The 13640-nt window shown below is 52.8% G+C and overlaps 1 protein-coding gene across 1 annotated transcript; it reads right to left on the bottom strand.

Moving 5' to 3' along the window:
- RASIP1 (Ras interacting protein 1) lies at window positions 1-13605 on the bottom strand. The gene is made up of 12 exons (XM_027515221.1): window positions 13503-13605; window positions 13122-13262; window positions 11854-12539; window positions 9951-10306; window positions 5573-6226; window positions 4728-4765; window positions 4344-4495; window positions 4122-4225; window positions 2523-2766; window positions 2145-2317; window positions 963-1110; window positions 1-408 (listed from the first exon to the last, which is right to left on the bottom strand). Exons 2-12 carry the CDS (start codon window positions 13256-13258, stop codon window positions 209-211), a joined length of 2892 nt encoding a protein of 963 aa, XP_027371022.1. The 5' UTR covers window positions 13259-13262; window positions 13503-13605; the 3' UTR covers window positions 1-208.
- Window positions 13606-13640: the final 35 nt, after the last annotated feature.

Below are 13640 nucleotides of genomic sequence, written 5' to 3'. Positions count from 1 at the left end.
TTGCCAATACCACAGATGCTTTTATTGTTCCTGGCACTCAAATCCCAAACCCATTTTCCCACTGTCCCATCCTCTGCTCCCCCAAATTAAAACTCCCAGCATTCCACGCGGAGAAAAACTACAACTCCCAGAAAGCTCTGCGCTCAGGAGGGCTCTAGAGGTTAGCCGATGAATTTTCAAGGTTCGCGCGCTCATTTGCTATTGGTTCTCAAGGAGGCGTGGCCATGGGAGGTCCATGGCGGTGATTGGCCGGCAGTTCCTGCTGCTCAAGATCCCAGAGGAGGCGGCGGAGTCTGCGAAGTTCACGGTGCAGAGCATCATCTGTCACAGGACCCGTGAGACTGAGGCGCGAGCTACCCAAGGGCAGGATGAGGGGAGGATGGGAAGAGAAGCTTTCGAAGATGTCCCCTAAGAGACGGAAGAACACAGAGTTAAATCCTGAAAATGGGCGTGAGGCAGCAATGTCAGGGACGGCCGAGGCTACCTCACGCCGGAAGGAAGGAAAAACTTAACACCCAGCAACTCCTGGAGCAGGGTCCCCTCGAACGTGACTCTTGGAGTCCCCAAGCATCATGGGAATTATAGTTCAGACTGAAAGGCCACCGTTGCCTGGAAAACGGGCCATGTACTTGGGTTCTTGAGTCCGCGAGGATGAAAGGAGAAAGGGCTGGGAACTTTGTTTCACAGATTCCTTAGAGTTGAGGGGCCTGGAGCCTGGCCTCTTAGGTGACGGAGGTAGTCTGTGGGGGCAAAGAGGCTGGAGGCCTGACTCCTGGGAAAAAATAAGGAGCTGGGGGCTTGATCTCCTGTATCCTGTGGGAGAATCCTGTATCCAGCACTTAGATCCTTAGATCCAGGGGGAGGAGAGAGCTAGGAAGGAGGGCTTGGGGCTATGGACTCCTAGGTCCTGAGGACAGAGGAAAGCTGACCACCTCGATGCCTCTGTCCATATTTCTCCTCACCTGTGTCCACAGCATCTCGCTCTGCAGGGGGAGGATCCCAGGCAGGTGGAGGCCCGCGGCCAGGGCCCAGCTGGTAGTGGCTGAGCAGATGGTGCAGCTGAGCAGGAGTCAGTGTAGGGTGGTCAGTTCGTAGGCTGCTCCATGAAGCCTGGTAGGAAGACGAGGTGAAAAAAAAAAAAAAAAGGAAGACGAGGTGAGAGATCTACAGTCATTATGGGACAGCTGAGAAATCCTAAGTGGAAGGCCCTCCACAGGCGGTGTGGATATAGTGGGTAGAAATTGGTGTCTCTGCAATGTCTTCCAAGACCCTGTGAGGCCTGGCTATCACCAAAGTGAAGGTGGGAAAGGGCCTACTCTCAACTTTAAAAAAGAAAAATGTGATTTGCTTCAGAATACACAAGGAAGTAGAAGTTGCGAAGAAACAAATTGACCATTAGTTTATGTTATTGTGTGCATATATGTTCATTCGACTGTAGCTACTTTTTGTATCTGTTTGAAAATTTCTGTACCTAACCTAGATCTAGGCAACAGCATCATCAACATGATTAAAAACAGAGACTGAACCCAGATTGCCTGGCAACTCATTACCTTCTGGCAAACCACGGTGCCTCAGTTTCCTCACCTGTCAATTAGAGAACAGGAACTACCCAACAGGGTTGTTATGAGGATTCAAAAAGGCAAGACTGTAAAGTACTCAGAACTCTGTCTGGTGCTTATTAAGTACTTTATAAAAGTTTGATAAATAAAAGTAAATAAATGAAATCAAGTGACCTAGCCTGCCTGATTCTTTTTTTTTTTTTTTTTTGGTCTGAACAAAATTGTCAGTTAAAAACCTTTCACAAGGCTTAATTAACATTCAATGAAAAGGGCTAAACACAGTATTGCACATTTATGTTCAATGAATACTTTAAATGTCACATTTCTTGGTTCCATACCAGACTTCCTGAATCAGCATGTCTAAGGGAGGGGACCCTGGAAACTAGTAACTCCCACTGGGATTCAGATGTAGCCAAATTCAGACATTGATGTGGGTGGCTTCCTTCTAGCTGCTAATGCAGCATCTATGGTGTCTGAGCTGGGGCTGGGAATAACACAGAGCCCAAGGGGAGATCGAAGGGTAAGCTGAATACAGAGAATGGGTGAGTGGGGTTGGGGACTCAGAGATCAGGGGTCGGGAGTCACCTTGAGCAGGGAGGTGCGAGGCACACAAAGCAGGTTCACAGCTATGGAGAGTTTCCGGAAGAACTCAGTGGCAATGTCACCCAGCCCAGCCCCCTGCAGCCAGTCCAAGACAAGATCCAGGTTGGTTCGGATTTGGACAGCTCGGGACCATTGATAGAATGGTCGGCCTTGACCTGTGGGGGAAGGGTATGAGAAGCAATGGGTCCATGGACCCTGCCCTCCTGCCTCCCAGACCTTTCCTGTCCTTCAGTTTGGGATCTGGACCACGCTCTCTGGAGTCCCTAAGGATGAGGCCTGAGCCTGTGATGTGTCTTAACTGACGCAAGTCTCAGTGGTTCCTGTCTCTGCCTCCCAGCCCCTTTCCAGTCCATCCCTCACCTCGTTCCATCAGCGAGTTGAGAAGGGATGCATTGGAGAAGAAGAACAAGTAGCCAAAAGTCTGAGATACAAGGTCTGGGTGCAACTCGCACTGGCTGGTCAGTTCCAGGGCTGCTTGAAACACACCCAGGGTAGGTTTCAACCCTGGAGGCATGGCCCCCAGCTCAGCACCAGGCCCCGGCAACTCGGCTCCAGCTGTGAAAGGGTTACTATCCAGCAGAGCAGGCAGCGTTGAATACAGAGTCTGAGGAGATACAGAAATGCAAGCAAGAGATTGGACTACAACTCCCAGGAAGCTTCAGGGTAGTGGAGCATGAAGATACCAGGGAGCTCCACCAAAGGCTCCTGGGAATTGTAGTCCATTCTACTTTCAACGCTCTAAAGGTCTCCAATAAGCAAATTCCTCCTTTCCAAATGGGTTCCTAGCATTCATCAAGCCTGGGATACCTCAAGTTTAAGAAAGGCTTTCCAGAAGTGTCTTGGGTATTTTAAAACCACCTCTGGTACCTTACGGGACTTGTAGTTCTCAACAGAGACAGCTCAAGGAGAACAAAGGACATCGAACAAAGAGGCTCCCTTCAATCAAAGATTTATTTATCCAGAATTCCCGAAGGAAAGGAAAAGAATGGAGAGTCAGGAAGTGGGAGTGGGGTGGCAGTTAGCCAGTGGAAAGTGAGATCAGGCCAAGGACAGGAAATGAGGTCAGAGCCAAAGAAGAAACAAACCCACACTTGGCAGGGATGTACAGGAAGTAAAGCCTTGGAGGAAAGAGCTTCACAAATCAAGGCTGCTCAAGAAATATAGAGATTATCTGTCCCAAAAGATCCCCTTTCATTTCACAGATAAGGAATCAGGCTTATCATAAGCTAGAAACCCTGAGAATTCCAACAAGCAATGTTAAGTTCAAGAGTGGTGGCGGGGGACTGGGGCAGAAAGTAGGTCCTGCAGGATGGGCACTCCAGGGAGAAAAAGGTTTGTGACTCAGAAAAGGGAGTGAAGGGAATTCCCTGGTAGTCCAATGACTAGGACTCTGCACTTTCACTGCTGAGGGCATGAAAAGAAGATAGACTGCTGAGGGTATGGGTTCAGTCCATGGTTGGGGAACTAAGATCCCACAAGCTAAACATTATGGGGGGAAAAAAAAAAACTATTTAAGTTTTAAAGGAAAAGAAACAACATTTTTTTTTTTTAAGAAAAGGGAATGAAATTAAAGCTATAGAAAGTGAGGTCAGCAAACACAGAAAGGCCTGCTTAAAGAGGTTTAGTTTAAATGACACTGCCTATTCTATTTAATATCTATCATCTATCAAACTTATCAGTGACTTAAGAGTGGACTTAGAAAACAGGAGCTTGAGAAAGCAGTAATGGTGATATAGCCAGACAGCAAAGTCAGCCGATCAAGAGAGGATAGTTGCAGAGACAAGAAGTCAGAAAGGCAGGAAGTGATGTAATCTCAAACAGGAAGCAGTGTGGCCTGTGGGGACATGGGAAGTGATGTCAGAGAAGCAGGAAATCTTGTTAGGTCAAATAGGAAGTGACATCAGAGCAATGTGATACAGTTCAAACAGGAAGTGATGCCATGCCAAACAGGAGGCATACCTTGGTGAGGTAGTAGACAGACTGCTGGAAGGTACACATGATGACCTCATCCAGGAGGGCCATTGCCTCATCACATAATTCCAAGTCATTGCAGAGTTGTGGGTCTGAAGACCGGCATAGGAGTGAGAAGGAGAACCAGAGGGTGCCAGGCAGAAACCCAGGTCCCCAGGTGCAGGGAATGGCTGGGGGTTTGGACAAACATGGGCCTGGGTCAGGGCTTACCTTCCTGGTCGGCCTCCTTCTCCATCTCTAGCACCTTCTCCTGCACAAAGCTCAGTAGCTCTGTGGTGTTGGCCATCCATAGCATGAGTGGCCTCAACTCCACAGACACAGTCTCAGGTGTCAAAGGCACCTCAGGAACTCCCTCAGGGTGGCTGGGAAAAGGGGAAAGGGCCTTTAATCATTGCCCAACCCCCACCATAATGGCCAAACCCAGAAATCTGGGTCTAACTGGGGACAGAGTCCAACCCTCATTTCACAGTTAGAAAATTTGAGTCCCAAAGAAACTTGCAGTGAAACATGCATGGAAAAGTGAACACAGAACTGGCTGCAAATCCTCCTGACTGCTACATCCCTCTCGACCCTTCTCCCCAGAGTTTCTCTTACTTTTCTGGCTGACGGTCTCCAATTTCCTTAATCTTTTCCTGTGGAACAGTAAGATCAGAATCAAGGTGAGGGGGATGAGGAAGAGAGGCCATGAGTTAATGCCCTGGTTTTCCTTTTGACAGAGACTCTCCTCACTTTTCAAACAGGCTCTAATCTGCAGAGCAGAAACTAACACAACATTGTAAATCAACTATATTCCAATAAAAAAAATTTAATGAACTCTGATCCTCAAGCTTCAGAATAATCAGTTCTCTTCTTACCTTTTAAAACACACACCCCTATGATTATAAGTGGTCTGTCTCCCCTTAGGTCTACTTCTGCTCAAGTGGAGTTTCTTCTTACCCCTCAAAATTTCCTAAACCTTTTCTCTAACTAGGGCTCAGCTCAACTGGATGCAACTTAATGGTTTCTCCCTAGCATATCCATTTGTTGGCCCTATGGGCTTGCTCTCCTCGGGCTCCAAGAATGGTCTCGCCAACTATGGCGCCAAGCTTCAGGCCCAATGGGCTCCCCGCCTCACTTCTCATAATGGTCTCTTTGAACTTTTCACCCAATGCGATCTCTAACCCCACTCCATCTCACAGAATGGTTTCTCCCATTATTCCACACCTGCAAAGATAGGTACTACTGTACTGCCTTCTCGTCAAGCACTGTGGATGAAACCACAATTACCAGCATCCCGTGGGGCCCCTTGCCCAAGCCCCACCCCCCCCTCCTCCTGAGGCATCTTGGGAGATGTAGTTTTGTTCTGCCAAACTACGAAACTAAGGTTTGAGATGGCAAGAGGAGGCTGGGGCAAGGATTCGGGGCGCAGAAGAGTCTGGACGGCGGTTGGGGGAGCTCACCCAGACAGTCTCCTTGATAAGACGGGCCAGGCGACCCAGCAGGCGCGGCAGGTGGCCCAGCTCCAGCTCTCGAGCTGAATGCTGCACACAAAGCGCGAGCAGCGTGGCCGGCCCCAAGGGTGGCAGGTCCCCGGCGCCAGCGGCCGCGGTGCGCACGATCTCGCCCAGCAGCGCCTCTTCTTCGCGGGGTCGGAAGCGCAGCACGGGCTCCCGGCCGTCCAGGTAGGCCGCCAGCGCCTCGCCGCGTTCCTGCAGGCCACGACCGCACAGGCGGCAAGAGAAGGCCCAGCCGGGGCCCGGCGGTGTGGCCCCGGGGCGTGCGGGGAGCCACGGTGGTCGCGCCGGCCCCGAGCCGCCAGCGCGGGGGTCCTTGTACATGAACAGGAAGTGCTCGCCCAGCCCCAGCAGGTCTCCCGGATGCAGCTCGGCCTCCCGCAGCAATAGGCACCCATTGTGCGTGACAGGGGCTCCCCGGGATGGGCGCACCATCGCCGGGGGCTCAGGACCCGCGCGCACTGTGCAGTGACGCGGCAGGATGTCCGGGGCGTTGAGAAAGGTGTCCACATACGGGGCTGGGGACCCACCGCGGGCCGAGGAGTTCCCACCTCGGCCAAACACGTGCTGCTCCCGCGTCATCACATACACCACGAAGTCCTGGAGGAAAGTGAAGCTGCAGTAAAGGATACAACTCCACGAGAAATGGATGTTCCCAAGGAGATACCTTTCCCACAATCGACTCTCCTGTCAACCACATCTCTTGAATGAGCATTTCCAAGGAGATCTCCTGGGATCTCAAAGAACTCACTAATTACCTCCCACCTCCCATGAGTGGACTCTTTAAAGGCACTTCCTATGGTGAACTGTCCCGTAAGTCCATCCTGAAGACTGGATAGGAGGAAACCCCTTTCTTGACAGGGGCTCTACCATTTCTCTCCCTCAAAGAATGGATGCTTCCCAGCAGATCTTTTTCCAGTGGCTTCTCCCATCTTCTCATCTCCTCTGAAAGGACTCCTTCAAGGCAATCCTGTGATTCTCCCATAACATTCAGCCCAAAGAACAGGTGCTTACAAGGACACCACATCCCCATTACTAAAATGCACTCTCCCACTACACTCACCCTCAATGGCCCTTCCCAAGGAAACCTTCTTTCTCCTAGGGACTCTCCCATTTCCCTACTCCTGGTCCTGAATGCCCTTCATGCCACCCCTCTGATGGAGGCTTTCAAAGACATTTCCCTTCCAATAATAGCTGCTCTCAGTTTTCCCAAAGCAAGGGTACCTTTAAAGAGACTTCCCCCTCAAACAAAGGTTTCTTCCATTATCTCCAGCCCATGAATATACACTTCCAAAGAGACCCGCTTTCTATAATGGACTCTGATTTTTTTCCCCACCCCATGATGAATTCACTTCCAAGGAGTCATAATTCTACAGTAGACTCACTTGTTTGCCACTCCCCCCGCCCCCATGATGGAGCATTCCAAAGGCACTCTTCCTCCCATCAGTGGTTGCTCTCAATGTTACCATCCCCCCCACAAGGACATCTCCAAGGAGATCTCCATATAGTGGCGCTTTAAGTAACCTCATCTTATAAATGGACGTTTTCAAAGAGACCCACTTATAATGGAGTGGCCCATTTCATCCACTAAATGGAGAGGTGGATTCCAGAAGACCTATTCCTAAAAAAGACTCTCCAATCTGCAGCCTATAAAAATGGAAGCACTCAGTCTGACACCCTTCCTAAAGTAGATCCACTGTTCCTCATTCACATCTGAGAAAATAGGCATCCCCAAAGTCATAAACCCCCTCCTACACTGAACTCTCCCATTACCCCCACCTCATAAATGCTCATTTCTAAAACCCCTTCCTAGGTTTCCCTGGTGGCTCAGTGGTAAAGAATCTGCCTGCCAATGCAGGAGACACAGGTTCAGTCCCTGATCGGGGAAGATCCCACATGCAGTGGAACAACTAAGCCCATGGCCCTATTTTGCTTGTGCTCTAGAGCCTGTGAGCCACTACTACTGAAGCCCAGCAGCCCTAGAGCTGGTGCTCTGCCACAAGAAAAGCCATCGCAATGAGAAGCTCTTGCACTACAACTAGAGAGGAGCCCCTGCTCGCCACAACTAGAGAAAGCCTGTGCGAAGCAATGAAGACCCAGCACAGCCAAATATAAATAGATAAACTTTAAAATATGTGTATATTTTAAATCCTCTTACTACAATATATTGTTTCATCTACCTCTCAAGAAAAATGGATCTTTCCAGTCTGACCACCTTCTGAAGGTAAAACCTCCCACTCTCCTGTCTGGAGGACCGGGAATGGTCCGAAATACACGAACCCCCTTTTTACAAGAGGCTTTCCTGTTCCTTAACTGCCAAAGGGCTTCTTCCACCGCACTTAAAAATGAACTCTCAGATTACAGACACCCATGGATAGAACTCTTATTCCTGTTCCCAAGGAATGGACACTTCCAATGAAGTCTCTTACAAAGAAATTTATCATGAATCCCACCTGAAGAAATGAACGTTTCCAATGTTTCCCTCTCTTCCCATAACCTACTTTCTTATACTCTCAGAATAGATCCTTCCAATTTGATCACCTTTCCTCAAAAGAGCCTCCAATTTGCCAACCCTGCCTGGAGGAATAAGCTGTTGCAATATATACACACCCTGTTCTACAATGAACTTGCCTTGTCCTGTTGCCCCAACAAGGAGGAGTGAATTCCTCCAATGGAAGTTCCTTGAATAGTTGTAACCTCTCACCCATATATACAGCCAAATGACCTAACCCAATTGGCTCCCTCTCTGAGAGTAAAAATGGAACTGTTCAATAAACTCCACCGCCTTCCAGAGAGGCTTTCCCATTAGTCCCAGGGGTACCCTGGCTGTACCACCATTACCCAAAGGTGGACTAAAGCATAAGAATGATTCTCCTAAACGTCACTCTTCGTGCCCCATGGACTGTAGCCCGCCAGGCTCCTCTGTCCATGGGATTCTCCAGGCAAGAATATTGGAGTGGGTAGCCATTCCCTTCTCCAAGGGATCTTCCCATCCCAGGGATCAAATGCAGGTCTCCTGCATTGCAGGCAGATTATTCACCATCTGAGCCAGCAGGAAAGCCCTAATCATCATCATCATTACACACACATACGAATATTTTCAATAATACATTTCTTTAATGAAATAACTTAGCACTGACCCCCAACTGCTAACCCTTTCTTCCTCTCTGCTCCCCAACACTCAAACAGGTTCTCCTATCGCCATTCAAATATGTAAAATAGAAGAACCAGTACCACTGGCCCCGATCGACAATGGTAACCATCAACTTTAAAAAGTGATGTAATCCACTTCTTCCAAGACCATATAGGCTTACCCAGGACAAGATTCCATATATCAATCAAATTAGCTCCCTCCCCAAGAGATACTCTTCCATTACTCCTCCTCAAGAAATAGAAGCTTTCCAAGAGGATCATTCTAAAATACGCTCTCCTGGGAATTCCTTGGTAGCCTAGTGGTTAGGATTCAGGCTTGCACGGCCAAGTCCAGAGTTCAATCCCTGGTGAGGTTACTAAGATCCAGCAAGCAGCGTGATGGGGCCAATAAAAATAAAACAGGCTCTCTCAATCTTTTCTGGTGGGAGACAGTGCTTTCTTCCAACTTTGAACGGAATGAGTCATCGCCTATTTATCCCTCCAGTGAAATCCTTCTCCGAGATCTATCTAGACCCTCCCACTCTCTTCTTTGATGTTATTTCCTCCTCTAGAACCTGACTGGAACCATATGTATGCATGCCAAGTAGCTACAGTCGTGTCAGACTCTTTGCAATCCTATGGACTGCAGCCTGCCGGGCTCCTCTGTCCATGGGGATTCTCCCGGCAAGAATACTGGAGTGCGTTACCACGCCCTCCTACCCGTGTCTCTTACGTCTCCTAGTCTCCTGCATTAGCAGATGGGTTCTTCACCACTTGCCAGCACTGCTGCTGCTGCTGCTGCTAAGTCGCTTCAGTCGTGTCCAACTCTGTGCGACCCCATAGACCGCAGCCCACCAGGCTTCCCCATCCCTGGGATTCTCCAGGTAAGAACACTGGAGTGGGTTGCCATTTCCTTCTCCAACGCATGAAAGTGAAAAGTGAAAGTGAAGTCGCTCAGTCGTGTCCGACTCAGCAACCCCATGGACTGCAGCCTACCAGGCTCCTCCGTCCATGGGATTTTTCCAGGCAAAAGTACTGGAGTGGGGTGCCATTGCCTTCTCCCTTGCCAGCACTACCTTCCAACAAACCTGAGGTTAACGCGACCCAAGGAATTCTGGGAGTTGTAGTTCTGTCGCCCATTCAACCAAAGGGTGGGACATAGATCTCTCTCTGTAGATTAGGCTGCGCTTACCTGGGCGTCCTGGTAGCCCTGCAGCAGCAGGAAATAGGGGCGGTTGCTGGGGGCCTGGATGAGGCACTGCGTCAACTGATCGAAGTCGCCGGGGTCTACAGGTCCGATTTGGGCGTCGGCTGCCCCTGGGGCCATGCTAAGTGCCTGCTGCCTGCGCTCCTGCTGCCGCCGCCGCCGACCTTGCAGACTGAGCTCCGATACGCTCCGCCGCAGGGACAGGTTTTCCGAGCGCTCCTTGCCCCCGGACCCAGCCGGGGTCCCTGACCCAGATCCCGGGCCGGGACTGGCCAGCGCCGCCCCACCAGACGCCGCCCGGGAGCGGTTCTTCTGTGGCCGCCACGAGGGGGCGCCTGTGCCTGCGGAGAGAGATGGAGAGCGATGAGACAGACTGGAAAGAGACAAAGGGAGAGACAGGCTTACAGAGCTATAGAGATTATAGACAGTTGGCTGCAAAGTGAAGCTGCTTCCCACATTTAGATTTTTGCATATGCTGTTCCTGGTGCCTGGAACACACTTCCTGCCTGTGTCCTGCCTATCTTGTAATTTCAACTAATAAATTCATTTATTCTTTCAGTTAGTGTTTTTTGAACTCGTACTATATGCCAGGCACTGTTCTAGGTGTTAGGAACTTCGCGATGAACTAAGAAGATACTGCACCAAGGAAGAGAAATCACTTCCTCTTGAACACCTTTTCTTAACATTCCAAGTCGAAGCAAAGAAGAGCCGTGCTGGGCACTATGAACTTTGTCACACGCAGCGCACTGACACCTAACTGGTACCCAGTGGAAATGAGCTGAATGAGTGAATTGATGTGTTTCTCACTGGGCTGTGGAATCTAGGAGACGGGAACTTCACTTGTCAGTGTCCCCATTGTACTCCCCAAGGGCCCTAGGTAATGTGTGGCTCACAGAAGGTGTCCAGTGAATGCTTTTTTGGGGGGGGGGGTGTATGGAATAACGATGGTTATAATTGCCATTCTTTACTTAGCAACTACCATGTGCCAGCTGTTTTTGCTTAGTCGCTAAGTCGTGTCTGATTCTTTGTGAACCCATAGACTGTAGTCAATTAGGCTCCTTTGTCCATGGGATTTCCTGGGCAAGAATATTGGTCGTGGTGGTTTAGGGGCTCAGTTGTGTCTGACTCTTGCTACCCCATGGACTGTAGCCTGCCAGGCTCCTCTAACCGTGGGATTCTCCAGACAAGAATACTGGAGTGGGTTGCCATTTCCTTCTCCAGGGGATCTTCCCGACCCAGGGATTGAACCTGCGTCTCCTGCAGTAGCAGGTGGATTCTTTACCACAGAGTCAAATGCTAGGCCCCCACGTAGCCTGGTCCTCCGCCAATACAAATACCTCTTCATTTCTCGTGCACTACCCTCAAGCCCCCTCTCACGGTTTGCAGCCAATCTAGCCTAAAGTCATCTGCTCCAAGGCCTACCCTTCTGAGGATCCACCCATTCTTAGGCTGCGATCTAATAACTCATTTCCTCACTTTCCAAGCCTGTCCTCCTAGCCTCCATCCCCATAGGCCCCGTCTCTCGTAAACCAACTCAGCCTTCTAGTGAGAGGCCACCTGCCATGAGGACCACTCACCCGCCGCGCGCAATATCTCTGCCTTCCTATCACTCGATTCCGCTGCCGGGTCCCAGCATCGCAGGCTCCGTCCATCAACTATGCACCTATCCCAAGGGCGACGTCCCCCGGCCCAGCCCATCCGGCTGACTTAGACCCTGCCCCAGCTTCGCCTTCCACTGAACAGTGCTTTAGGTCCCGCCCAATCCCCCATCCTTTCCCGCAGACCCCGCCCCCAGCCCGCCCCGTCAGCCCCTCAGGCCCCGCCCACCACGACTCCGCCCCCAGCCCCAGCCAGCCCCCCGCAGGCCCCGCCCCCAGATCCCGCTCACCGTCGCCGTCTGCCGCTCCGAAGGCCTCCTGCTCCAGGCGGCGCGCCTCCTCGCGGCCGCGCAGCTCGAAACGCCGCGCCCAGCCTGGCCGCGCCCGCCACAGCTCCTGCACCAGCAGCGGGCGCTCCGAGTCGCCCAGCACACGCAGGTGCTCCGCCCGCCACTCGCCGCTGCCCACGGCGCCCGCCGCGGGCCGACCCAGGGCGTCGCACAGCGCGAAGGCGTCCACGCAGCTGCTCTCTCCCGGGCCGCTGCCGGGGCTGCCGGCCAACCCGTAGCGCTCTAGCGCCTCGGCTACCAGCTCGCGCGCGGTGGAGCGCGCCGTGGCCAGCACGCTCTTGTAGTTGGCGCCCGAAGCCAAACCTGCGCCGAAGATCTTGAGTACCCCCGGGGGCGCCGTGGCGCGTGTGGCCAGTGGAGGCTCGGGGGCCACACCCGCCGCCAGCTCCGGCAACTTCTTCTCGCTGGCCCAGCGCTGCGCGGCCCCCGGGGTCCCAGGGCCTCCCGCGCCACCGGACCCCGTGGTTCCGGTGCCCGAGCCCCGAAAGAGCTGAGAGATGCGTTTGGCACGGCTCCCTGAGGCTCCCCCGGCTGCCTTGACCGCACCCACTCGCCGCAGCTCCACGTGCGGCGGCGGCGGGGGCAGTGGCTCGCTACTGCGGCTCCCCGTGTCCGAAGACGACGACCTGGGAGCCCGCCGGGGAGCACAGACCCAGAAGAGAGGCCCGAAAGACATGCAGAGACGGGGATGGGGGTTAGAGAAAGAGGGAGGTGGGCAGAGACGCGGGTGCGGAGAGGGGACCGAGACCCGGAGAGGGAGGGACCCAAAGATAGTGGGGGACAGATACCCACCGATGGGCGAGAGACGCGGGGTGTATGGAGATGGGGTGGGGTGGGGGTGGGCACAGGCCAGAGGCAAAGAGAGAGGGAGAGAAAATAAATAAAGGCGAGTCCCTCAGAAGGAAATTCCAAGAGGTGAGCAGGGAGGGGGGGAAGGAAGGTGAATCAAACCGCTACTTCTTCTGTCGGGGTCCCCTTGTCCACCCGGCCTAAATCCATCTCCAGGCCCAGAACTCCCCTCGCCCGACCCTCTACCACTGGGCCTCACTGTCTGCCCACTGCCCACTGCCCACCATCTCACTTGCCCATTCAGGACAGGAACTGGAGCCAGCTCTTTCCGGGTCCCTGGCATTACCCGGGGCAGGGACTGGGCTATAAACAGGGGCAGGTGGGGCAGGGGCTAGTGTCGTGAGGAGGTGGGCACTCACTTGACAGAGGCGGCGCTGGGCCAGCGTCGCCCCAGCTTGGCCAGCTGCTTCCTGGGAGAATTGATCCACAGGCCCACTGGGAGATGGAGCTTCCCGAAGCGGGGGCTTCCGCCCTCCTTCCGTTCACCAGACAGCATGGCCCTAAGGGAGGATGGGGAAGACCCCAGCTCCTGAGGTCTCCCGAGGTAGGGATGGGGTTGAGGGGGACCTGGACTCCTGAGTCAGAGGGAGGAGGGGTTTGGGGCTCAGACTCCAGAGTCGGGTTGGAGGAGGGGATGGGAGCCCGGATTGTGGTTGCTGGTATGGAAGGTGGCTGGGGACTGACTCCTACGTCTGAGGAAGGGAGGAGGCGACTGGACTCCTGGGTCCCCGGGCTCTTACCCTGCTTCGGGTCCCGCCAGCACCTGGGGGCCCTGTCTCCGCTTGCCCTGGTTGGCTCTTGACCCCGCAGCTCCCGTTCAGCCTTTGCCTCTGCCCCAGCTCCCAGCACTGGGTGGGGGACAGGAAAAGGCAAGAGGA

Source organism: Bos indicus x Bos taurus, chromosome 18 (assembly GCF_003369695.1).
Source record: "Bos indicus x Bos taurus breed Angus x Brahman F1 hybrid chromosome 18, Bos_hybrid_MaternalHap_v2.0, whole genome shotgun sequence".
Taxonomy (NCBI): domain Eukaryota; kingdom Metazoa; phylum Chordata; class Mammalia; order Artiodactyla; family Bovidae; genus Bos; species Bos indicus x Bos taurus.
The sequence above is the reverse complement of the archived record's forward strand: the minus strand, read 5'-3'. Positions and strand labels throughout refer to the sequence as shown.

Excerpts from the sequence above, each read along its gene's own strand:
- RASIP1 (XM_027515221.1), bottom strand. The coding sequence starts at position 13,258 with ATGCTGTCTGGTGAACGGAAGGAGGGCGGAAGCCCCCGCTTCGGGAAG. Across the intron at positions 10,307-11,853 it reads CGGAGCGGCAGACGGCGACG|GCACAGGCGCCCCCTCGTGG; the intron begins GTGAGCGGGATC and ends CTCTCTCCGCAG. Across the intron at positions 4,226-4,343 it reads GAAGGAGGCCGACCAGGAAG|ACCCACAACTCTGCAATGAC; the intron begins GTAAGCCCTGAC and ends GCCGGTCTTCAG.